This window comes from Octodon degus, unplaced genomic scaffold (genome assembly GCF_000260255.1).
Source record: "Octodon degus isolate 3935 unplaced genomic scaffold, OctDeg1.0 scaffold00096, whole genome shotgun sequence".
Classification (NCBI taxonomy): Eukaryota; Metazoa; Chordata; class Mammalia; order Rodentia; family Octodontidae; genus Octodon; species Octodon degus.
This window is the reverse complement of record NW_004524672.1, coordinates 4,102,407-4,126,696: the sequence shown is the minus strand read 5'-3', so window position 1 is coordinate 4,126,696 and position 24,290 is coordinate 4,102,407. Positions and strand designations below refer to the sequence as shown.

Genomic DNA, 24,290 nt, shown 5'->3' with positions numbered 1-24,290 from the left:
CTTCTTTTTTTCTTTCTTTTCTCCTTTCCTTCATCCCAGTTTCTCCTTCCCTTTGAACAAATTCTTTCCATTTTGCAGCATCTATTGTACCTTTGAGATTTTATTTATTCTTTCAGGCTTTTACACTAGGGAGACAATATGGTGTTTACACATGCAGGTCTGATCATTTCACTTATGAGTATACTTTCTAGTTGCATCCATTTACCTATACAAGCCTCAAGTTTATCTTTTTCATAGTAAGTAATATTCCATTGTATAAAAATACCACATCCATTCCTCAGTTGATAGGCATTGAGTTGTTTCCAAGATTTATCTAATACAAACTGTGCTGCTGTAAACATGGGTGCACATATATCGCTGTGGTATGGTGTTTTCAGTTCTTCTGGAAAAATACCCAGGAGGGGAATAGCTGGGTAGAATGGGGCCTCCAATCCTAGCTTCTTGAAGAATTTCCATACTGATTTGTGTAGTAGTTACTTAGTTGTGTCTTCAATAACTCAAGCATTCTTTGGGGGGAAAAGAAAAAGACTTTTTAGATGATATAGTTCAAAGTAAAATTTAAATCCACTGCTTAATAACATAAATCCTAATTTTGTGCTGAGGGTTTTTTCCCATGATGTACCCAGGAATTTTAAATCTTGCTAACTGTGTAAGCCACTCAAGAAACTTTTCAGACCTCAGAGAAAGGAGAGCACCATGAGGAGGAGCCACCTTTCCTTCCAAGGAAGGTGGGTTGGGTCAGAGGAGCACCTGAATAAGAAATTGGACTTAGGGAGCTTGTTCTTTGAGAGTATCTCCTCCTCCTCCTCATTCTCCCGCAGTTCAGTGAAGGATACTTCCCTTCTTCTAGAAGATGCAGCTGAGGGCTGCCTTTAAGGGAACCTGGGAGATGCAGTGAAGAAAACCTTAGAACAGAGTGAGGCCTGGAAAGAGTCAAACTCACAGAAGCAAGGAAGCAGGAGAAAGGAGGGCATCAAGGGGAAAGGAATGGAAAGAAAGAGAGGGAGGAGAGGGAATGAAGAGGAAAGAAAGGGGAGGGAAACCCAACGCATGGGTGTTTGGAGACAGGTGGGCAGCTCTGAGTTATCGCTGGCCTTTCTGCTTGGAGCACAGAGATTTCAGCCAACAGAAAGGAGTGGTGTGTCTGTGGCTCCTCCGCTCTCTTCTTGTGTTTCTTCTTCCTGTAGTCTTGAGGGTGGAAAGGAAGAAGGGTTTCCCACCCATGCCCCTTCCACTCATCATGACCCTGGTACTGCTCAGTGGATTGTTGCAAATGTGACAGAAATACCTAGATTTTCCAAAGTTCCACTTCAGCAGAGGCACAGGGGTCCCCTGGGGGTGGCTGGCCCCACCATCTTGCATACACCAAAGTGGAACCCTCTCCCTGTGTTGTCTCCCACCCACAATCCTTTGCTCTAGCTCTGCTAAGCAATGAACTGTGAGTTTCCAAAAGTTACCATTTCTGTTCAAGCTTACACATATTCAAGTACTCCTTGCCAAAAAAGTGTGAAATATTATGGATAAGGTTTAAAGTTACCAACCAACTTCAGTGCAACTAATTTTTAATACACTTATGAAGAAAAATAAAATATATTCTGATCACTAGGAAACCCTCAGGTTTGAAAAATGACCACATTACATTGCAAGGAATATAGTGTAAGTATAGTTATGTTTGACTAATTTCATACATAATATCACATTAGCCAGTAATTTATTCTATTGCAGAAATATCTTTGAGATATGAACTCTAGGATATATGTGATTACTTACTATACCTTATCTTTTTGTTAGGTGAATAAATAAAAAATAATGGCACATAGGAAAATACCTCAGTGCCTTTTTTATTGTTTTATTAATTTTAATAACACTTGCTTCATGAAAAATGGAGTTCTCGTGGCATTTTTAAACTGAGCCTGAAGATCTAGTTTTATTAATAATACAATATAATATAAATTAAAATATAATAACATCTAGTGCTTAACAATGACTGAATGCTTCCATATACATCATCTTGATTCTTTGAACAACCTTTGTTACAGTAGGCAAGGCCAGAGAGGATCGCAGAGCCTGCATATTCAAGGTCACATACATCGGATGCTTAAAATCCAGGCTTCCTCTGCCCATCAGGTGACCTTTCTAAGCCATCATGTTGTAAATTAGACTCACACTGAGATAGGTCAGCATAGGTGACATCGTAAGAGTATAGTATTTTCCAAGTCAATTTCGTAAGGTATTAATTTGAATTTCTAAATATTCTGTATTATTCCATGTATCTATATTCTTACCCACATATGATGTAGAAGAAATTCAGATAATGAAAAAAATAAAATAAAATAAAAGTGAGAAGGACATTTTAAAGCTTCTGCCTGCTGTGCTTTCCAAGATAGCTCAGTAACTGAGCAAAATAAAACTTAAAAAAGAAAAACAAAAAACCCTCTTGTTATAGAAACCCCTGCCACAGTAAAGGTTTTCAGTCTGTTTTTCTAAGATCATATATGAATCTGGGAGAGAGATGTAAGACGGAAGTGAGAATATACTGATGTGTTAAAGACACAAAAAATCACTTCAGAAGTCTCACTTCTGTCTGTTTGCAACTCTCTTCGCCTCATTTTCTGGGCAGACAGCAAAAACCCAGCCTACCCGTGCTTCCACAAGACTGGAGCTTGGGTCTCAGTTTAACTTTCTCCCCGTGGGGTTAGCAAGCATCCAGGCCTTCGGAAGATCCAGCCAGAGCTTGTGGCGAAGCTCGGTGGTGGTACAGCACTTGCCTAGGGAGGTTTCCTACACAGAATTACAAAGAGCAAAACTCCAGTTAATTTAACATTTATATCCTACATAATATCATCCCTGCTGCCCTGGAAAAATGAAGGTCCTAGGGTCCAATAACCTTATAAGTGAACTAAAATACACAATCAAAAAAATTTTTAACTTATGTATAGGCCTAATGAAAAAAAATCAGCATGTGGGCAACTGAGAATTTCTCTCTTACTATTACAATTACAATTCCTAATTTTCCCAGTCTTCTGTTCCAGATTGTGAAGGCTGATCAGATCCTCAGTGGCAAAAGCAGACATGGATCATGAAAGAAGTTCTTAAAGGAGTAAGTTTGGGCTTCAGCACCCTTTTAGGAGACAGCGGATTTATCATTGTTGCAAACCATAGACATCACTTGGTTTGGTGGCCACAAAGTGTATGTGTAGCATAGGCTTGACGTTCTACTCAGATGTAGGCACCAAACAGTGATATATTGAGTGAATGTATAACTGAATGACTGGTGCCTACGTCAGAGGACATTGGGAGTTCAGATATGGCCAAAGGAACCAGCGTGCTGCCAGAGACCCTGCCAATCCAGTCTCCCTGCCACATTCAGTGGGACCTTAGATCCCCAGTCATCTGTAGCTTTCCTTGGCCTATAAGAAGCACCACTGGTCTCTTTGGCACAGAGCAGAACAAAAGACTGAAGAACAGGAATCCCTTGGCTTCTCCCATTTGTTCTTAACCCAGTTTTCCAGCTCCCAGTGTTCTCTCTCATTAAACAGGAATAAAATATATTGTTTTCCATTTTCAAAACCCTGCATTTTTACTCATTCCAGCTGCAAACTTTAAAGGCGAAATCACAAGAGGGTATGGGCAAACAGGGCCTACTTATAAAAGAGGTCACATAAAAATTTAAAAGCACTCAAGACTAAGTAGTTCAAGCTATCAGGGGGATGAGCTATGCAAACCAAGTGAAAATTAAAACTAAATTGCATACACCAATCAGTAATGGGTAACACATCCCCTTCATTTGCATGCAATGCAATTATCCTGCTCAGCGCTGAGCTCCGTGCATCCAGCTGGGTTAGTGCATCTCCAGGGAGCAAGGTGTTGGGCTTTTTCCCTGTGCCTGGTTGTGCTCCTTTGGGTGGGTCTGGCAAATAAATAACCACTGCAGCACCTGTGCACTTTCAACATTTGAAAGGAAAACAGTGCCGACCTGTGCACAGCAGCATTCAGATCCCTCAGGTGGATAAGACCCGGGTAGCTTCAGGTCAGTGCCCTATTTCTAGAACATTCTATTTGATCTTCTGATTTAGAAAAACACATTTGTTTTGGTGTTATATAAAGAATTCTTCTTCTTTTTCTTCACCCTGGACTGGCAGATGAAGGGGACATCTTGAAGTCATCTTTCTTGTACCAAGCTCCCTTTGACCAGCAAATGATAAAGGGTAAACTTGTTCCTCCTTCAGGACCCTTTTCATTGTCATGGCAGTCGCCTCGAAGAAAGAGCCAGATAAACTAGATGGTTGGCTGACCCACAGATCCTTTGCAAATCCGCTCCTGAAACATGGCCTGGGTTCTGAACTGATAACAGTGAGCCCAGTGTCCACATTCATCTCAGCCTCAAGCATCTGACAGTTGTTTTCCTGAAGGTTCTTCATTCTGGCCCCAAGTCCGAGTGGGGGAGAAGCCAGGCACTGCTGGGTACCTGTGGCTGAGCTGCTGGCCTGGGTGGTCCAGCCTGGGCTTCTCCTCAGGGCCCCATTAGAGCTGGCCTCTGGAGCCCCACTGGGCTGAGGTAGCTCCAGAGAATGCACCTTGAACTTCCTGGATCGGCTCCTCCGGCTTCTGGACTCCAGGGTTCTCTGTGCAGAGACTGAGGTCAGCCTGACTCCTGCAGTGTCACTCAGAAGAGAGAACTCGCCATTCCTGGAGCCAAGGCCAGGATTTGGCTGGACCTGGGGGACAGAGAAAAGGACAAAGGAAACAGTTTCCATTGAGTGCAAAGATAAGATTTTTGAACAGGAGCAGTTGTCTATGCTGGGCTCCATCTTGCACCCCTCCTGCTTCAGCCTCCCAGAGTACTGGTACTACAGGCATGCATCTGGCTGGCTCCCTAAGGTAGCTTTTCAACAAGGGTAAGACTTAGAGAAGAAATGGCTAGTTTACAATACCATATTTCTGATGGCTTAAATTGCTTTAAACAACACAAGGACTTTCCCAGTAGGTCATTCAGTGGCCCCCTGGGTGCTGTAAATAATGGGCTACCAGCCACACAGAAAGAAGAAAGCCACGGGGCCATATGGTCTCAGTCAGAATAAAGACTGAAATGGGAATTTAGTCTCTTAAAGTTGGTGACCCTCCATTTTTATTATGCTAATTATGATATATCTCTTAGCCTAGTCCAGACAGGGTAATAATTTGACTGCTTTTTAAAGCAAATGCTCCTTGTATTCTTGGGTACCACTTATGTAGGGTATGGCTTAGTACTGTGTAGGAAATGAAAGGGGACTATGCAAAAGCTCTGGTCTTTTAACCCCTGAAAATTCCACCCTGGTTCCAATCGTATAGCACCCCTCAGCAAACCTCTCCTCCTGTGGGTAGATATACTCTCCCCAGAGACCAGTTCACCTCAAATCTGTCAGCCTCGAACACTCAGGAACCTGGCATAGCACCCTCACCCAACACTCTCCCTAGGAGGATTTCAGAAAGAAACTATTTCTCCATCTTGTTAATAGTCCTTAGAAACTGGCATTCAGGACCACTCATCCCCATCAGGCCCAGACCTCACGCAAAGCCCAAGAAGGATGGGACCAAAGAACCCCAAATGCCTACTGCTAATGGAAGAACCCAAGTTAAAAAGGTCATATACTGTGGCATCCAACTAGATGGCATTCCCTAAAACATAACTATGGAGACAGTGAAAGCATCAGTGATTGATAGGTTTGGTGGAGATGCAGTGGAATGAGCTGGGCGCAGAGGCCTGGGACGGCAATGAAAGTTCTCTGTGTGACACGGTGAGGGCGCAGGCATCCCCACAGTTGTCAAACCTGCAGAACGTGCAACCCCAAGTGAATGCCCATGTAAACCACGGGCTGTGGCAATCATAGCCTGTCAATGCAGGCTCCTTCCCTATGACAGCTGGGCTACTCTGGGGAGGATGTTGATGGCTGAGAAGTTGGGGTATCTGTGGGACAGGGGGAAAAGGGACCCAGGGACTCTACTTTCTGCTTAATTTTACTGGGAACTAAGACTGTCCTAAAAAGCATCTACTTAACCTGGGAAGCAAAGAATGCTACACATTTATCTCCCAAGGCAGGAAGTCAGAAATCACCACAGTGAGAAGGTCAAAAGTGAGGCCACCACTGCCCACATCCACAGAGTATTTGCTTGCAGAGGCGGCATAGACATATGTTCACCTCTCAGTTTTATCTCTGATGGAAATGGAGAGGTGATGATTAGCAAAGTGCAAGAACAAAAACAAAAGCTGGAGACTTCCACTGCTTCCTCTAGATGTTGACAAATACTCTCTGTGAAGGGCCACATAATAAATAGCTGAGGTTTCCTGGCCATATGGACCAGCTCCTAGACACCCGGCGCTGCCACAAGGCAGCCATAGGCAAGATATAAATACATGGCATGGCTGTGTTTCAATAAAACTCTATTTACGAATGCTGAAATTGGAATCTCATAATTTTCATGTGTCATAATTTTTCCCCAACCATTTAAAAATGGAAAACTGTTTTTAGCTCATGAGCCATAATTGGCTTGTCCTTGCTCTCTCTCCCGATCGATGACTCCTATTCTCTCACGCTCTCAGAACATGGAGTCTTTTGCCCCAAACAGCATCTCAGCTGGAAATTTAAAACATGAAGTGGTGAATTAGCTGTGCCTGCAGCTCCCCTGCCCAGGGCCCCAGGCCTCCCTCTACCCTCCCACTGTGGCTGCCAAAGCCCTCACCAGGGCCCTACACATCTCAGAATGGCTTGAAAATTACTCTTCCGGGATGTCTACATCCTGCCCCTGAACTCCTTCTGTCCCTAGAGAGCTGCACACACCTGAGTCCCCCCTCATCCATGTGCTTTCACAGGTAGAATTCCTGGGCACCAAGTCCTGCAGTGCTGCAGCCAGCCCTGGCCAGTTCACAGGCTCTGTAAGCAGAGGACACTAGAGGAAGGATGACTGCTGTACCTCAAGACATGGTCACTGACAAACCAATGGGAGAAACGGGGATGCCTAAGCTTGGCTGCACATTGGACCTAAGGGGTGGCTCACTGGGGATCATTAAACAATGCTGCCCAGGTCTTGCACTTGATGCTCTGCCCCCAGCCCAGGATACAATCTGTGCATTAAGAACTTTCCCACCTCCTGAGGTGGTTCTAAAGCACAATAAAGTCTGGGACCCACTGGTATGGACCAGAAATCCATACCTCAGAGTTCACTCGAGGCCATGTGAGTTTGTTGCTCATCATCGAGAGCCTACCTTCTGATCTCATTCTGGGAATTCTTTTGTCTAATTTCATTTTGCACTCTCTCCCTGCATTTACTTTTGCTCTATATTTGTCCCTTCATCCCTTCTTTCCTTCCTCCCCTCCTGCATTCCTCCCTTCTACCTTCCCTTCCTATCTCTCCTTTTCTTTTCTTTCTTTTTCTTTCTTTCTTTTTTTTTTCCAGAACCAGGGATTGAACTCAGGCCGTTGTACTTGCCAAGCAAGCACTCCTGTCTCTCCTTTTCAACTGTCAGGTTTTAGCAAAGAATATCTTATTACATGTCAGTTGAGTATTCTTTATCTAAAACACTCAGGGCCAGAAGTGTTTTACATTTTTTTATGTCACTCAACATCTTCATACACATAATGAGCTAGTTCGAGCTGATGCCAAAGTGTAAACACTGCATTCCTTCATGTTCTATGCACAGGTACCTGAAGGCAATCTTATGCAACATTTTTAATGTATCTGCATTTTGACTGTGACTACTGTTTTCCATTGGTGGTGTCATGGTGTCAGATTTTGGAGCAGTTCAAATTTTTGGATTACAGATACTCAACCTTTATTACAAGATGGGATCTTAATATATGGTGAGTGCTTACTTTTTAAAAAAAAATCTACACCGTGAAAGACACACTACCGTTAATCTCCCCCCAAATGCCCCTAGCTTGGCATCCAAGTTCCATCATCCTGGCTACTCTGTGCAGCCCTTCTAGAGGTCTCTTGGGGAGCTTTAGTTGCATCCTGCAGGCTGCCTCTGCATCCTGAATTGGTTCAAGGCATTTATTTCACTGTCACCTTGACTTTGGGGAACAGCCAGACATCACATGATGCCAGGTCTGGTGAGTGAGGTGGGTGAGGACACCTAGCACTGTTTTGTAAGCCTGCCTCTCTGCCACATGGCCCCTGACAGCAGCACTCATCATATTCTTTATCACAGCTCATAAAGAAGCTCATGGAAAAGACTTCCAGAGCTGCTTCAGAAAGTGCTAAGAGGGGCCAGGGAGATAGCACAGAGGCTTGAGTGCCTACCTAGCAAGCACAAGGTCCTGAGTTCCATCCCTGGTCCCAAAAACAATAACAACACCAAAAGATACTATATTTTAAGGGCCAGCCAAATAGCTCAGAGGACTAAAGCACCTGCAACCAGGCACAGGAGCCAGAGGTTAAATCTCCCGGCCCAGGTCTTGGGAGGCTGTAAACAGGCAGATCACTATGAATCCAATCTAGTACTGAGACCCTGAACACCTTCTAGACCCCTCCCTAAAATACAAAAAGAAGAGGAAGAAGAAGAAGAAGAAGAAGAAGAAGAAGAAGAAGAAGAAGAAGAAGAAGAAGAAGAAGAAGAAGAAGAAGGAAAAGGATGTCTCTCAAGCCATCTCAGACATCTTTGCCTTCACTTTTCATCATTATGATAAAGGCTCCCCAAAGTATAACTACAGCTTGGACCTGGGCATTAAACGTCACAGCTCCCTATTCAACTTCTTTCCATGTAGTCCACATGCCCCAAACCATCTAGACCACCAAACTCACCTCTTTCATTGCCTCAAATCTATTCTGCTTTCTCTTTTCTCTTAGGAGATGGCATCTTGTAGGCCCCACCAGACCTGGCTCCATGTCACCCAAGTGAAAGTACCATCTATGTATCCCATGCCTGACTGGTCACTGGGCCTGTGGACAGAGCCTTCTAACGGCTCTCAGGCTTCCTGTCTCTGTGTTCATACTCCTATGAACCCTACCCTAGCACAGGCCAGCAGCATCTCTCAACTGAGTCACTTCAGCAGCCATCTAATCCCCTCCAGACCTGTCGCCTGCTACTGTTCCTTCTCCACCTGCCGCCACAGGCTTTGATGTCACTGCCACATGTCAGCGGTCCCCTATTCTTCTAAAGATAGCATCTCAGCCTTCTGCTTGGTCCACCTTGCCCCTAATAGTCTGTCCCTTACTAATCCAATCTGATAATGTACCTCTTTCTCCTTTTCAACCTCCACAGGCTGAACTTAAACTCCTTGCAATTCATGAAACATGACTCACTCTTCCCCAGGGCCAGTGTTGTTATTTCCCCTGTCTGGGATGGGCCTTTTCTATCCATTGCTGCTGAAAACTCATTTTTGTCAACACCAAGTCTCTGACCCCTTCTTGGAAGTATTTTCAATGTCACCAAATTTGCATAGGGTACCACTAAAGAGTGATTCTACTGCTTATATTAGCTATGAGACTTTCGATGGTTACATATCATTTTATGTCACAGTTTGCTCATCTGTAAAAGAAGATAAGAGCCACCATCATATGCTTGTTGTGAATATTGAATAATAACAGTGCCTAGGATGTGGTAATGTTACATATGGATTGGCTACAATAGTCATCATTAATCTTTTCATTATTTCCCCTGCCAGCTACTTTCTGTATCCTAATACTTCCCATACTGTTTTATTCCTGGTATTTATCCCTCCATATCTTTCCCTAGACTTTGCCATCTGGAACAGCAGGAATTACATACATCTTCTAACTAGATCTGAGGTTCATAACATTGCCTAATATATTAGAAGCAAAAATTTAACATCTGCTTAAGAAATAAGTGAAATTTAACAGTTAATGAATGGAATGTTTGCAATGCAAAAAGAGGCCCTTGGTTATTGTTTAGGTAGATAGACATAGAGTCTTATTAGAAGATTCAGGGCTTTAGCCTGTAACTTAGTGATTCAACGCACGTCAGTCATACACGGGCCCGGAGTTCATTGCCAGAACCGAAAAAGAAAAGACAATTCAAGGGAGTTTTATATTATGGCTGGACATTTTTACATTCTTCATCAGAGAAAGGAGTGCTAATTTGTTAAAAGACAAGTCTAAGAACCTTAAACCATCTAATAAAAGTATGGAATAAAGCTCCTCTTGCCAAGAAAAAAAAGTTGCAATACATTTATACACCGATCATTCGGAGCTTGTCTTTCTAAGAAATATTCATAAAATGTTACAAGTTGAAAGCTTTGGGGTTTTTTTCTCAACTCAGAGAACATTAGCAACTATCATGATGAAAAGTATTTGTCACTCATTTATAACTCAACTCTTGAGAAACAAAAGAAAATGCATTACGGGGAAAATGATTAAGCTGCAGAGGGATGAGCTCATTCCAGGGAGGGAAAACAACACAGAGCTGCTTCTTAGTAAAAGTTATTTCCAGAAGACAGGCAAGAGGATCTCTCTAGCAATGGTGAAAAGGGCAGTCTGGGAATGAATGGTAGAGATAATGAGAATCCCCAGAACAGCACCAGGCTTATTTAAGAGTTTAAACCAGTCTTTTTCCAATGAACTGATGTTTCTGAGAAGTTCTCCTTTCCATCAGTTGGCCTGAGCTGCTGGTGTCAACCTGCTGTTCTGCAGCAGCTGGAGCTCTGAGCAAAGCCTTCTTTGGGCTGCAAGGCCCAGGAACTGTGAGAGTGGAGAAGCACAGGTACACCCGCATGGACATAAAAAGGAGGTGAGAGAGCGTAGTGCAATTCAAGGACCACTGGGAAACTCTGGAGAAAAAGGAGTCCACGAGAAATACCAGAAAAAACAAGAAATGACTTATTTCAAGGGTAACTCTAGCTTTTGGTTGAAATGGTTTGGAAAGAACATGAAGGTAAACATTGCTAAATATCTGTTGACGAGACAAATAGAACCACACATTGGCTTAAACCAAACTGACATCTACCACATATATGTCTTCTGTAAATACACAAGCTCATTTCCTAAAAATAAGCAGTCAGTCAATCAACAGATATGTGAGGAGGAGCTCTCTGCCTAGTGTCCTACTAGAAATAAAGATTTATTTCATAAATCATGAAAGAAGAGATCTGAAAAGTCTCGCATTACAAGAATGGGAAAACATGTAATCAGTTATGTGTTACAAAGACTTAGGTGTCGAATGTTCTGGTTAGGAACAGGAGTTTATATGCCTTTCGGCTTCACAGGAGGTTTCAATAAGGAGAACACATTGATCAGCGTTTTAAAGATGGAGAGTGAAAGGGAAAGTAAAGATGTCCTTGGATAAGGCGCTGTTCCCGCAGCATATGGATGCAGACGTACACATAAAGGGATACTATTCAGCCCAAAGAAGCAATGGAATTCTGTTAAATGTCATGACATGCATAACCTTGAAAGCAATGTGCTAGGTGAAATAAGCCAGGTGCAAAAAGACAAATATTGCATGATTGCAATCACATGGAGCTCCTAGAATAGCCAAGTGCCTAGAGACAGAAAGTAGTCACCAGTGGCTGAAGGAGGGTGGGGTGGAAAGTTTGGTTTAATAAAGTTTCTGTTTAGGGTGATGAAGAATTCCGAAACTGGGCAACGGTGATGTTGCATGACATTTCAGATGAACTCACTGCCCCTGAAATGCATACTGAAAGTGGTTAAAATGATAGGCTCAACGTTCTGGGTAGTTGCCCAATTTTTTAAAAAGGAAAGACAACTTCCTGAAATGTTTAAAGGTAAAAATGATAATAGTTGTATGTAGAACTTAGCACAACAGAAAGAATGAATTTTTCAAAAGGGAAAAAGAAACCACAGATGAAGTGAGCCTGGAGTTCTGGAGAAAAGGTGGAGACAGCCAAAGAATGAGCAGCAGCAGGAGAGAGCCAGAGAGAAGCCAACCGGGAAGGGCCTCAGAACCCAACCAAGTGAGCTTGGGGTTTATTTGCTCTGTTTTTTGTTACTGAGCTGACAAGGAAGATAAATCAGCCCATCATTTAAGAACATGGTTTTATTTTTTTAATTTTTTTAAATTATTTATTTATTTGGTAGAGTCTCACTATGCAGCTTGGATTCATAGTGATCCTCCTGTCTCAGCCTCCCCAGTGCTGGGATTAAAGGCATGTGCCACCATACCCGGTTTCAGGGCCCAGACAGCACACCCAGTTCAAGGGTCACCATGGCATGCAGTGCTGGGGATCAAACCCAGTCCTTGCTCTTACCAGGCAGATGCTTAGACTGCTGAGCTATCTCCCCAGCCCCTAGGGACATGCTTTAACAGTGGAGTGTAAGGTAAAGCCAGATTCCTAGAATTAAGCAGAGTTAAAACACCATAATCATAGTGCACATCTGAAGTTATGTGAGCTTCAGGGAAGAAAGTGGAAGAAGCAAGGAAAATTAAAACAGTTGGTCCCTGATTAGGTGTGGAGGTCCGGTAAAAAGGAGGATTTACAAATAACAGATGCTTTGAAATTCAGGCAAGTTGACTTTCAGAGTTAGAATTTAAAAACCAACCTCAATAGTAAAGAGGAATGCTTCCCATTCTCTCAAAACTATTAAAAAAGACCTTAGTCACGGCTGGGGGATAGCTCAGTGGCGTAAGTGCCTGTCCAGCCAGTGCAAGGTCCCAAGTTCGATCCTGGGTACCACTAAATAAATAAATTAAAAGCTCTTAGTCCATCTGCCTTATGCAGTGGAACTGATGCTTGACTTTTTTGAATCAAACAAATCTATGGATTTTTTCAAGATCTAAATCGCACACTTAAGTGATGAGGCTTTGCCACCAGTGACGCTACGCGCAGGATACATACAGAAGCTTTAAATAGCAACAGGCCTTAGAAGTGACGCAGAACAATGCTGCCCAACACAACAGTGACTAAGTTTAAATTACTTTTTCTTACATTTTTTATTTTACTGGTCCATGTTTGCAGTTCAGGCAGTTTACAACCATCTTGGGGAGTGGGTACGCATATAGACTGAAGCTTTTCCCTTTCTTCTCTTTGTCCCCCTCCAACCCTTATTCCATTTTTCATTCTTGTTGATATTATCGATCTTAGCTCCTGACATGGCATGTAATGTTTACAGTAATTGAGATTATTGGCTTTCTGCACGTGGCATATCTTTATTCTACTCATTTCGCTTTTCCTCCTCCTCCTCCTCTCTCTATTTTTCCCTTAGGCCACTCTCCTATTGCAAGAGATCCACCTCCTCCTGCCTTCTAGCCATGCCTTCTCGTTCTTTGTGCTTTGTCTCACTCAAACGAGAGGTGTCCCGTGCTACTTAAGCTTGTGTGCCTGGTTTACTTCATTCGACTTTTTTCCCTCATATATCCATTTTCCTACAAATGTGTCAAATCTGCCATTCTCTAGAGCAGAGCAGTAGTCCTTATACATAGGCAGACACCACATTTTCTTCATCCAATTGTCTGCTGATGAGCATACAGACTGCTTCTAGGATTTAGCTATCATGAGTTGCATTGCTGTAAGCATTGGCGTGAATGTGTCACTGTGGAGTGATGTCGTAAGTTCTTTGGGGAAGATACGTGGCAAGGGGTACTGGGCTGTACAACCTTCTAATCGCAGTCCTTTGGGAAATCCCCATACTGATTTCCATTAGGGTTCTCACAGTTTACACTCCCACCAACAGTGTAGAAGAGTTCATTTTTCACCACGACCTCACCAGCATCTGTCATTGTTTGATTTCTTCACTGTTAGCATTCTTTTTGGTATAAGATGGAATCTAAGCATTATTTTAATTTGCAATTCTCCAGTAGCCAGATATGGTGAATTTTTTTTCATGTATTTGTGGACCATTTGTATTTCTTCTCTGTGAAGTGTCTATTCTATTTATTTTGCCCATTTCTTGATTGGGTTTTTAATTTTGGGTGGTTTAATTTTTTATTTCTTTATATATTATAGATATTAGTTCTATGTGTGAAGAGTTGCTGGCAAAAACATTTCCCATTCTGTAGATTGTCTCTTCACTCTACTTACTGATTCTTTTCCTGTACATATGCCTTTTAGACTGATATAATCCCATTTGTTGATTTTTGCTGTTATTTCTTGTGCAATTGAGATTCTTCTTAGAAAATCCTTTCCTGTACCAAGGTGTTTTACCAGTTTTGTCTTCCAGTAGGTTTGATATTTCTGTTTTAATGTTTAGGTCTCTGACTCATGTTCTTTTGATTTAGTATATGCTGAGAGGTGAGGGTGCAGTTCCATTCTCTTGCAGACAGATAACCAGTTTTCCCAGCACCAACTGTTGAATGGCCTCTCTTTCCTCTAGCATGTTCTTTTGGCACCTTTGTCCAAGAACAAATATCTGTACATGTCCAGGAAGTTTCTGCATCCTCAGTTCTGTTCCACTGACCCATGTGTCTGCTTTTGTCCCAATACCGTGCTGTTTTTATTGCTACATGTTGATGTCACATGCTATGCCTCTTGCTTTGCTTTTGTTGCCCAAAATTGCTGCTGCTATTCTGGGTCTCTTCTGGACCTATACAGACCTTAGGATTGTTTTTTCCTAGATCTGTGAAGTTAACGCTGTTGGTATTTTGAACAGGACTGCATTAAATCTGTATAACCTTTTTTGCAAGTATGGCCCCCTTGACCATATTGATTCTGGCTATCCACAAGCAGGGGACATCTGTCCATATTCTGATGTCCTCTTCAATCTCCTTTTTCAGAATGCTGTAGTTTTCTTTGTAAAGGCCCTTCACTTCTTTGGCTAGATTAATTCCTTGGCTTTTCATTTTTCTCGAAGCTACTGTGAGTGGTATTATTTTCATAATTTGCTTCTTTCCATTCCTTGTTTGGGTACACAAATGCTACTGATTTTTGTGTGCTAGTTTTGCATCCTGCTACATTCCTGAAGTTCATTAATAATTCTAAGAGACTTCTTAATGGAGTTCTTTGGGTCTTTCAATGTAGAGTATCATGTCATCTGCAAATAGTGATGATTTAAATACTCCCTTTCCTATATGTATCCTTTTTATTTCTTTCTCTTGCTTAATTGCTCTGGCTAATGTTTTGGGTACTGTGTATTAAACAGAAGAGGTAATAGTGGACATCCTTGTCTTGTTCATGATGTTAGGGGGAGTCTTACATTATTAAAGCTAAATAAAATTAGTGGTTTTTTTCTTCAGCACCACTGGCCATATTTGTAGTGCTCAATAGCCACCTGTGGCCACCAGCTGCCATATTGAACAGGGCAAATACAGAATAACTCCACCAAAGATCTAGAAGACAACATACAGTGCAGGAACAGGTCATCACTGGAGAGGAGGAAAGAGAAGTGTATGTGTGAAAGAGAATCTTCCTTCCTACTTATTTCCTCCCACATGGCTGCATCTCGGGAGCTGTGGGGACCCCACTCATGCTGACTGAGCACATCCAGAGAGCGGGCTCAGGGGCTGCAGGAAGGGTGCCCAGATGTGAGCTTGGCTCATGTGGGAGAACAAGGCAGGAAAATTCCCCCAGAGCAGTTGTCTGACAAGCACCATCTGCTGAGAGACCGGAAACCCTGGACTGCACCAGTGCTGGGCTCATGGAATTGATCTGTCCCACCCAGGTCCCAAGAATGGGAGATCATTCCTAGTGGTCGGCAGTGAGCTGAGCTGTGATTGGCATGAACTCTCCCATTTCAGTCAGCCTGAGGCATGGTCTTCTTGATCAAAGACCTGAAAGTGGTCTTAGAGGGGATGAGAGGGAACCATCCTCCTTCCACTCTGAGTTGCCTATCAGCATGTGTGGAGATGACCTGGAAGAGACCCACAAAGGCCCTGAGCCACAGAGTTCTGCAGAAAAATCTTGTTAAAATTACATCCAGGAACCAATGATGTATGAATTCTTCAATAAGCTCAGAGGGGGTGCACAGGTGGGAGGAGTTTCCAGGACCTGCATCACGTGCCAACCTCTCAAGGGGCAACAGCAACACAACCAGTGCCCACCAGCCTGCTGAGAAGTTCAGTATGGAAGAAGCAAGGGACCTGCTGTAGCACAGCAGAGAAGCCACATGCCACAATCAAAGAAACTGAGTCCTGTGACACCACAATCTTCTACTCTCTGGTCATTCCTTCTTACTTTCTATGCACTGGTTCTTTTTTCCTCTCCTCTCTTGAAGTAGGGACATATTCCAGGTCCTGTTTCATCTCTTCTCACTCCCACACTCTCTTTCATGCTAATGTTGTTCCTTCCCTGGGTTTCAACCACCACTCCAGCCCTCAGTAGCCACCTGCTGTGAAATGTCTGCATCCGAAAGAACAGCCTTGTGGCTTAGATCTAGATGTTCTCCAAGAGTCTCACACTTACAGCCAGCTTGTGGAAGGTGATAAGATTATGGGGGCACTAAGCTGGCATGGTGTTGGGGGAGAGCCTGGTGGGCAGACCCAGAGGCTAGACTCCCTCGCTGTCTCTTCCCATTCTGCTTCCAGGCTCCACAAGACAAGCTTTTGTCTGCCAGGTCCTTCCACAGCACCTTCCAGCCTTGGAGCCAGTCAACTATGAACCAATTGTGTGAGCCCTAATAAACCTTCCTCCTGCACGTTGCATGTGTCAGGTATAATGTCTTGATGACAAATACAACCAGCAAGTTTTAAAGCCCAGTACGGTGTGTCCAGATTTGCTGTCGCCTCCCTCTTCTTTGCCTTCTATGTCTAAAAGGTGCCATATCCTGTCCATCTCCATCCCTGAAATGCCACTCATGTCTAACTCCATGTTTACAATGTGAGTGTTCTGTTTTAAGGATTCAGTGACTCTCAACTGGATGGCTGAAGTCACATCTGAAGTGCCCAGCCTATCCCTAATCAGTGAGTCCTATCCGATGGGTACAGTTACTGCTGTCAGTGACATAGTCTAGCTTCAACCACATCTGTCCCTTCTCTAAAATCCTGAGTGAATGGCTTTCTTTAAATCCTGCTTTGAGTCACTTGCACTCCATCTATATTTCTTTCTTGAAAAAAAATTAGCTAATTATTTTTATTGTGGTAAAATACACATAAGAAAGCTTTACTATTTTCACCTCTTAAAAACTTTAGTAGGTCATCTTTTTAAAAATTTTGCCAAAGTGCATAGGATACTTAATTTACCATTTTAACGATTTTTATATTGTACATTTCAGCATCATGAAGTCCATTTGCAATGTCATGTGACCTCAGCACTATCCATTGTCAGAATTGTCCATTACCCCAAACAGAACTTTTGTATTCATTAAACCAAACTCACCATTCCTCCCTCTTTGCAGCCTTTGGTAACTACTGCTCTACTTTTTGTCTCTAGGCACTTGTCTATTCCAGGTGTCTCATGGGAGTGCAATCACGTGACATTTGTCATTTTGTGTCTGGCTTATTTCACTTAGCATAATGTCTTTAAGCTTATGCATGTTATACCATTTATCAGAATTTCATCACGTCTTAGGAGTGAATATGTGCCACTGGGGCCAGGGAGATGGCTCAGTAGAAGAAGCACTTCCCTGGCAAGCACAAGGGCCTGAGTTCAATACCTGGTTCAGCAAAAAAATAAATAAATAAAAATGAATATGTGCCACTGTACGTATCTATCTCTGCAACTCCACCTTACCCAAGGACATCTTGAATTTCCTTCTTAATTCTCCACTTTGAAGGCTCTGATCAAGTAGCACTCATGGAAAGGGGTCTGGTTCCCACCATCCTCTTCAGGGGCTCACCCCAGTGACTTGAGGACCTCCCACCAGGCCCCACCACTTAAAGCCCCACTATGTCCCATAGTGCCAAGCTGGGGGCCAAACCTTGAGCACATACCCTTTGAGGGGCACTTAAGTCCCAACTGCCACACCACGGCATGGCTGCCTCATCCCATACTCTAAAGTCTGCTAGGACATTCTACGTAACTTCCAGGGTCAGTTCACCTTTCTGATTTACTATTCCTCACTGAACAGCAAGCAGAATAAGCTCATCAGTGACCTGGAATTTTGTGTCTGCCGGAATCCTGATGCCAATGTCAAAGGATCTACAATTGCATTGTCTAAATCAGGGGGAGCTCAAGAGATAGGTGACAGCAGGTAAGCCCGGGAAGAGAGGCTCTAAGTACAGCAAGTTGGGTGCAATTTTATAAAAAGTACAAAGAATGTGTCTTTAGACAACAGGGCCTGACTGTAGAACAGAAAGAACCAGAAGCAGCTAAGTGGAGATGCTGCCTGTAGTTGCTTTGACAAAAACACTTGCTCAATTGAGACTGCATCACCTTAGCACACTGACATTACACACATGCTTTTGAGATTTTTTTTTTTTTATGTATTTGGTACAGGGTCTCACTATGCAGCTCGGACTCATTGTGACTCTCCTGTTTTCAGCCTCACCAGTGCTGAGATTACAGGCCTGCGCCACCATGACCAGTCTCAATGGCCAGCTCAGCATGCCCAGGGCAGGGCCGTGCAGCACGTGATGGTGGGGATGGAACACTGGTCCCGTGCTTGCCTAGGCAGGGCTTAGTCTTCTGAGCTCTCTTGCCAGCCCAGCCTTTGAGACACACAGAGGACACTTGCCCTTTTTTTGCATGGTCTCTTGCAGCTTCTCCTTTCCACAGCCCCTCCAAAATAGCCCTCCTCTGATTCCCACGGGGCTGGTTATACACATCATCATCATTCGTGGGACCCACCAGTGACCACATGTGACACTAACATTAGAATAGAAGCTCTTTTACAAGGCATTCCTCCTGGCCACTGTGGAGGCTGAAGGCCAGCTCGCATCATTTATTGAGATACTACCTTAAAATAAAGCAAAAAAAAAAAAAAAAAAAGGACTGGAGATGTAGCTGAGTGGTAGAGGACTTGGCTAGCATGTAGATGGATCGGTCCATCTACAGAGCCACAAATAAATGTGTGAATAAATAATTAAGTGAATAAATAAGTAAATGTATTTATGTCCCTGCCTACCACTTGTCACTCAGGTAGGTGCAAGCTTAGCTGGCATAAGATAAAAAGACCCCGCCCTCTTGGTGCTTACATCCTATGACAGCCTGCTCCTGGTAGCCTGGTCTCTCTGGCTACCCATTCCCTTCACTCCGGCCACACGGACTCTCAGTCAGGCACCCCATCAACTCCTTTGCCAGGAACATGTTCCTCCCTCTCCAACCGGCGAACTTCTTCTGTGTCATCACTCACGCATGGCAGGTGTCCCGCTCAGGAGCACTTTTCCATGACCCCTGGGGCCTAGCACCCCACACTCAGACCCCTGAGTGCTTCCATCATGCTGGCCCTGGGAAAGGAATATCTCTGGAGAGCTTAATCGGTGGTTAATTTGCGCTTATGATTTTCCATCAATGTTTTTCTTATTTTTTGGTGGACATCCGTCATCCATCTCCTCAGCTCTGCTCTTCACTGTGCTCCTCACCCTCCATGAGGGTCAGAGTCAGTCTGGCTCAACACAGAATCCAAGCAGAAAGCAGACCCTCCTCCCCAGGATTACACCAGTCCCCTCAGCCCCTTTCTCCTGACCATCACCACTGATGTAGATGAGACAAGTGGATCCAACCCAGTCCAACAGCGCTGGAATCCAGAATGCTGTGACCATGGCTGGGTGAGGTGCTGAGAGCCCACGTGAAGGACACGGTCCTCAGAGACACCAGTGGCCAGCTGGCCATCTCAGAAGGGGAAGCCCATCTGATGACAGAGCTGAAACAAAGTCAGCAGGGGTCAGAGCTGGATCTAGCCTGCTGTTTAAGGCCTGCACTTACTTATAGTCTCTGTTACTTTTTTTTTTTTTTTTTTTTTTTTTTTAGCGGAGACACAATACCCAACACCTACATCTTAAAGTAGGAGTGGTTTCCTTTGGCCCAAGCCATAGTCAGCTGGCTCCAAGGCAGGGTGGCACCACAGAGGGACATTGCAGAGGAAAGCTGCTCACAGCCAGCAAGCAGAGAAAGGGAAATAGCTCCTTCCAGGCCATACCCCAGAAATGTCCAGGAACTGGGATTCATCTCCTAAACCACATTTGATTATAAACTCACCCAATGATGGGTTTTGGCCCCGATGATCCAGTCACCTCTCAAAGTTCCACATACGAGTGCATGAGGCTTTGGGAGGACATGTAGGTATAGATTACAACACTTACAAACGCCAAATCTACAGCCACCAGGCTCCTTTCCACAACCTCCACCCCACGAAAGTTTGGGCTGGGCTTTTTATCCCGAAAAACGCACTCCCAACTGAAACCAAAATAGTCATGGGTTGATACTGCTGTTCTACCTTTGTACACTTCCCTCAGCACTTCTGTGAAGAGCAGAATTTTCCAGAAGGCAATCTCTGGTTTTGTTTACAAAAGCTCGGAGTCATGGGTATGGTGAGACAATGGGGAGAAGACCAAGGTCAGCGTCTTGGAGGGGGAAGCAGAATGCACAAAGTTTGAGAGCTTGTGAGGGGATCAGGAAAAAGCTGGTGTCTCCAAGGAAATTGAAAATGTGCACCCACCTAGATGACCAGACCACAACAATCCCAAGAGAAAGGGGGTTACTTTGATATCCCTCATGGGTTTTTGTTTCTTTCCAAAGAACTCTTGCACCCTCCCCAGATTTGATTCAACTTTCCCAGCTAACTACAGCAATCGTATGAGCTGTGGCTCCAGAGAAGAAAACATCAATTAGCCTTTAAAACGAGTGAGTCAGAACATGACCTCCACCACACACACACATTTATGTTGGTGTTTGCCAGGGAGGGCGATTTTAAATTCTGCTGATTAACTAGGACTGAAAGAGAAACTGCAGATGCCTTGGAAAGTAGGGAGTTGTATACCAAGCAACTTAAAAGAAGAGGGACTATCCACCTTTGAGACTGAGGTGAAGGATTTAGAAATCATTTATTATGGAATCAGCAGGACCCGTGTTTTACTCATTTAGAAGTCAAAGCATTGACAACAAAGTTTACTAAAGGGAAAGATGACTCATACTAAAGTCTCTTATTTCTTTATCCAACAAGCCTTAAAGGGGTTCCTGCCTGTTTCTCAATAAGAGAAGGCACAGAACATGGTGCTGTAAAGCACACGGATAGCCCTCTGACCCTGCAGTTACCCACACACACATCTGTAGAATGCTGTGCTACAAGGTTCGCTAGGCACACGGACTGCAAAGATGATACACTTCCCAGCTGTATTTTGGGTGAGTAACCAGACCCTCTCATACCTCATTTTCTCATCTGTAAATTAGGAAAAATGGGGACTTTGTAGATTGTTATAAGGATTAAATAAAATTACCCATTGGGAAAAATCCCTTAATTTACACATAATAGGAACAATTGTAGTAAAAACTAAATTTTGGGTACTATCTTAATGATGAATTTTATGAATGTTGTATAATTTTGCATAGACATCAAGTTTTACTGTGAAAAATGCCAACATCCCCTTCCCCGAGTTTATGAAGAACCTAAGCCCTAGTCCTACAAATTTAACCTCCCAAACATATCGATGAGTTGAGCTCCTTTAGAGCAGATAGAAAGGCTCACTGATCCTGCCTTTAGAGTGGGCACAGGAGTCCTCCTGTATGGCCAGAGCAATTTAGGGAGGGAGCGACATCGAATTCTACTACAAACTGCCTGTCAGCCACAAGGTCGCTGAGTCTGGACTTCTTTATTTGTCCCAAGGGAGATTGTATTAGACTGGTGACTCTTGACCACACTACATATTAGAATCATCCAAGATTTAAAAAAAAAAAAATCTCTGGTACCCCCAGAGAGCCTGGCCCAACTGTCTTGGGTCAGTCATGGCATGGAAATCTCAGACAGTTCCTGGGGTCCTAATGTGCAACCAAGCTGGAGGACCACTAGACTTGACTCACCCTTTAAGGCATAAAACAAGTCAGTCCTAAAGGGCTGAGCAAGACCGCAAGGGTGAAGGAGACATACCTGTAGCAGAATCTTGTTGCCATCATAGTCCTGGGTCTGCCACCGGGTGCTGCTGATGGGGACACATGGGTTGGGTAGAAGAGCCACCAGCTGGCCGATCTCCTGAACCTTGAACTGCAGCACTGAAGACTCTTTGGGGTCCACTGCTGTCCCCGGGGGCAGCTGCTTCAGGGAAAGCTGCACGGAGAAGCTCTCAGTGGCGCAGAGCTCAAAGCAACAGAAGTTGGTCTTGTGCACAGTAGCTTCCTGCTGCAGGATCATCTCATAGAGCCTGACGGCGTCCTCATAGTTGTCGAAGCTGCAGTAGAGCGTCAGCCTGACGAGCTCCGCGCCACCAGGCCCCTGCCTCACACCCCAGATGGGCATCTGGCTGTCCAGGCTGTAGAACTCCTGGCTGGCGAGGAGGTGGGGACCCAGCCTCCCCTGTGCGTCCTGGGGAGGGTAGTACTGCCAGGGCGGCTGCCGCAGGACCTCCAGGGCACGGAGCAGCCGCTCCTCTCCCGGACTGTCCTGCAAGAAGAGCAGAACGGACATGCTGGGGAACCTGGAACGCCGAGGGTGGCACTTCTCGTAGCATTTCAAGGGTTTCATCCGCTCGGACACCAGGAAGAGGCGCACCTCAGGGCAGATGCAGTCCAGGAGCTGGTCCAGAGCCTGCTGCAGCAAGGAGCCGTGGCCAGAGTCGGCGAGCAGGTGGACAGTCACGGGCAGCTGCTCCCGCGTGTCCTGCATGGAGACCGAGGGAGGACACAGGGCAGGCTTCGCTGCCCGAGGCTGCGCGATGAACGAAGGGTGGGCGAGGTCCCCTAGGGTCCCCTCAGAAGACCCTCAGCTGTACCAGCTGCTTCAGGACAGAGCGTCGCAGGGGTCACTGCGCTCCTGGCTGCTGATGACTGGGAGGCGTGTGTCGCCCAGGCCGGGGCTGCGCAGACAGCGGAGGCTCCGAGTCATCCGGCCTGCGCAGGCTGCCACCGCTTGTTCAGCTTTTCCAGGCATGCCCCAGGGTTCCTGTTTGACCTCAAAACCTACAATCCTGAGAACCACCCGAGCGGGTGGTTCCTACAGACACTGGGGAAGGGAAATGACCAGGAAGAAAGGAGCAGCTCTGCCCGGCTGATAGCGATCGTTCCGGGCTCTGATTTCCTACCCTCCTCTCCTGGTGTTTACAGAAGGCTGCCGGGCCACCAGAACACAATGACGCCTGACAACTCCCCAGCCCTGTCCCCTCGCCAGCTTTTTCCCTCCTCTTTTGGTCTTTTTTTCTTTCTTTCTTTTCTTTCTTTCTTTCTTTCTTTTTTTTCTCTCTTTTTTTCTCCCCCTTGTAGTTCATTTTGGTTTTCAATATTTTGTGCTAGGACATGAACAGAGAATGTTTTAATCCAAGTAATTTAGACTTTACTGAAGATGATTTGCTTTACTGAAGAGGTTGAATGCACTAAAAAGGCATCTGGAGTGGAAAGGGGTAAAAAAGAAGGTTGTTGTACATCAATCAACTCTCAGTGTCGGCCAAATAGCTCAGCACATTAAAAAGCCTGCAGGCAGGCACAGAGACCTGGGGTTCGAACCCTGGGCCTACTGTGCAGGTCCCAGCCCCGGAGCGCGCTGAGACAGCAATTGAGACTGGGCATGGTCTAGTAGTGAAACCCTGAACACCCTGTAGACCCTTCCCTAAAATACAAAAAAAAAAAAAAAAAATCTACCCTCTACCATGAGTGTAGGCACTGTATACAGCGCTGCAAACATGTACTGGTAAAATTTAAATAAATGAATAAAACATCATTGAACAACTAAGTCACCCTTGATTCCTATGGATGCTTCAGAAAGAATGGGCTTTCCAGTTTCAAGTTTCTTATATCTTTGAGGCTCTCCTGTGTAGTCATTAACTATCCTAAAATTTTTTTATAAATTGATTTATCATCCAACAAAGCTAAGGAGGGACTATTAGTCCTCAGTTACTAATGAAGCAACTGAGCCGTGGAAGAGCTCAGAAACAGATGAGGGAAGACTTGAGCTCAGGCAGCACTACCTGCCTGTGGCCTGCAAATCCAGCCTAGATTTTTCTCCACAGTGATAAGGTTCTAGTTGACATGTTTTGGCCAGAGCTTCTGTGGCCAAATCTTACACTGAATGATCTTCAGGAAGAATGTGTCAAGCAAGATGACGTGCGGAGGGAGGGGGAGATGGCATAGGAAGAATTCACCAAGGTGAGGATGTGAAGAAAGACAGTCCATCCGGGCCAGCAGGTGCTGCGCAGGCAGACGGCAGAAGAGGAATCAGAGAGATGGGGCGGGGGGGGGGGGTGCAAGAGCTTAAGGCTGCAGGAAGCAAGTGTGAGGAAGCAAAGAGGATCTCGTTCAACATCTCGGGCCCCTTGCAGGTGAGGGGGCGCCTGCTTCTGAAGCTGCGGTTTGCTGGGACCCTTTTCTCCAGCCTCTCTGGATGCT

At 44.6% G+C, this 24,290-nt stretch overlaps 1 protein-coding gene across 1 annotated transcript; it reads right to left on the bottom strand.

Moving 5' to 3' along the window:
• Positions 1-2,370: 2,370 nt before the first annotated feature.
• Positions 2,371-22,810, bottom strand: Fam124b (family with sequence similarity 124 member B). Its single transcript, XM_004638154.2, has 2 exons — positions 21,847-22,810; positions 2,371-4,718 (listed from the first exon to the last, which is right to left on the bottom strand). The coding sequence occupies exons 1-2, from the start codon at positions 22,576-22,578 to the stop codon at positions 4,098-4,100; spliced, it is 1,353 nt and encodes a 450-aa protein (XP_004638211.1). The 5' UTR covers positions 22,579-22,810; the 3' UTR covers positions 2,371-4,097.
• Between the last annotated feature and the right edge of the window lie 1,480 nt (positions 22,811-24,290).

Bases quoted from the DNA above. Each gene is read 5' to 3' on its own strand.
- Fam124b (XM_004638154.2), bottom strand. From the start codon at position 22,578: ATGCAGGACACGCGGGAGCAGCTGCCCGTGACTGTCCACCTGCTCGCC. The intron at 4,719-21,846 runs GTATGTCTCCTT...TCTGTCCCCCAG, and splicing joins GCAACAAGATTCTGCTACAG to GTCCAGCCAAATCCTGGCCT.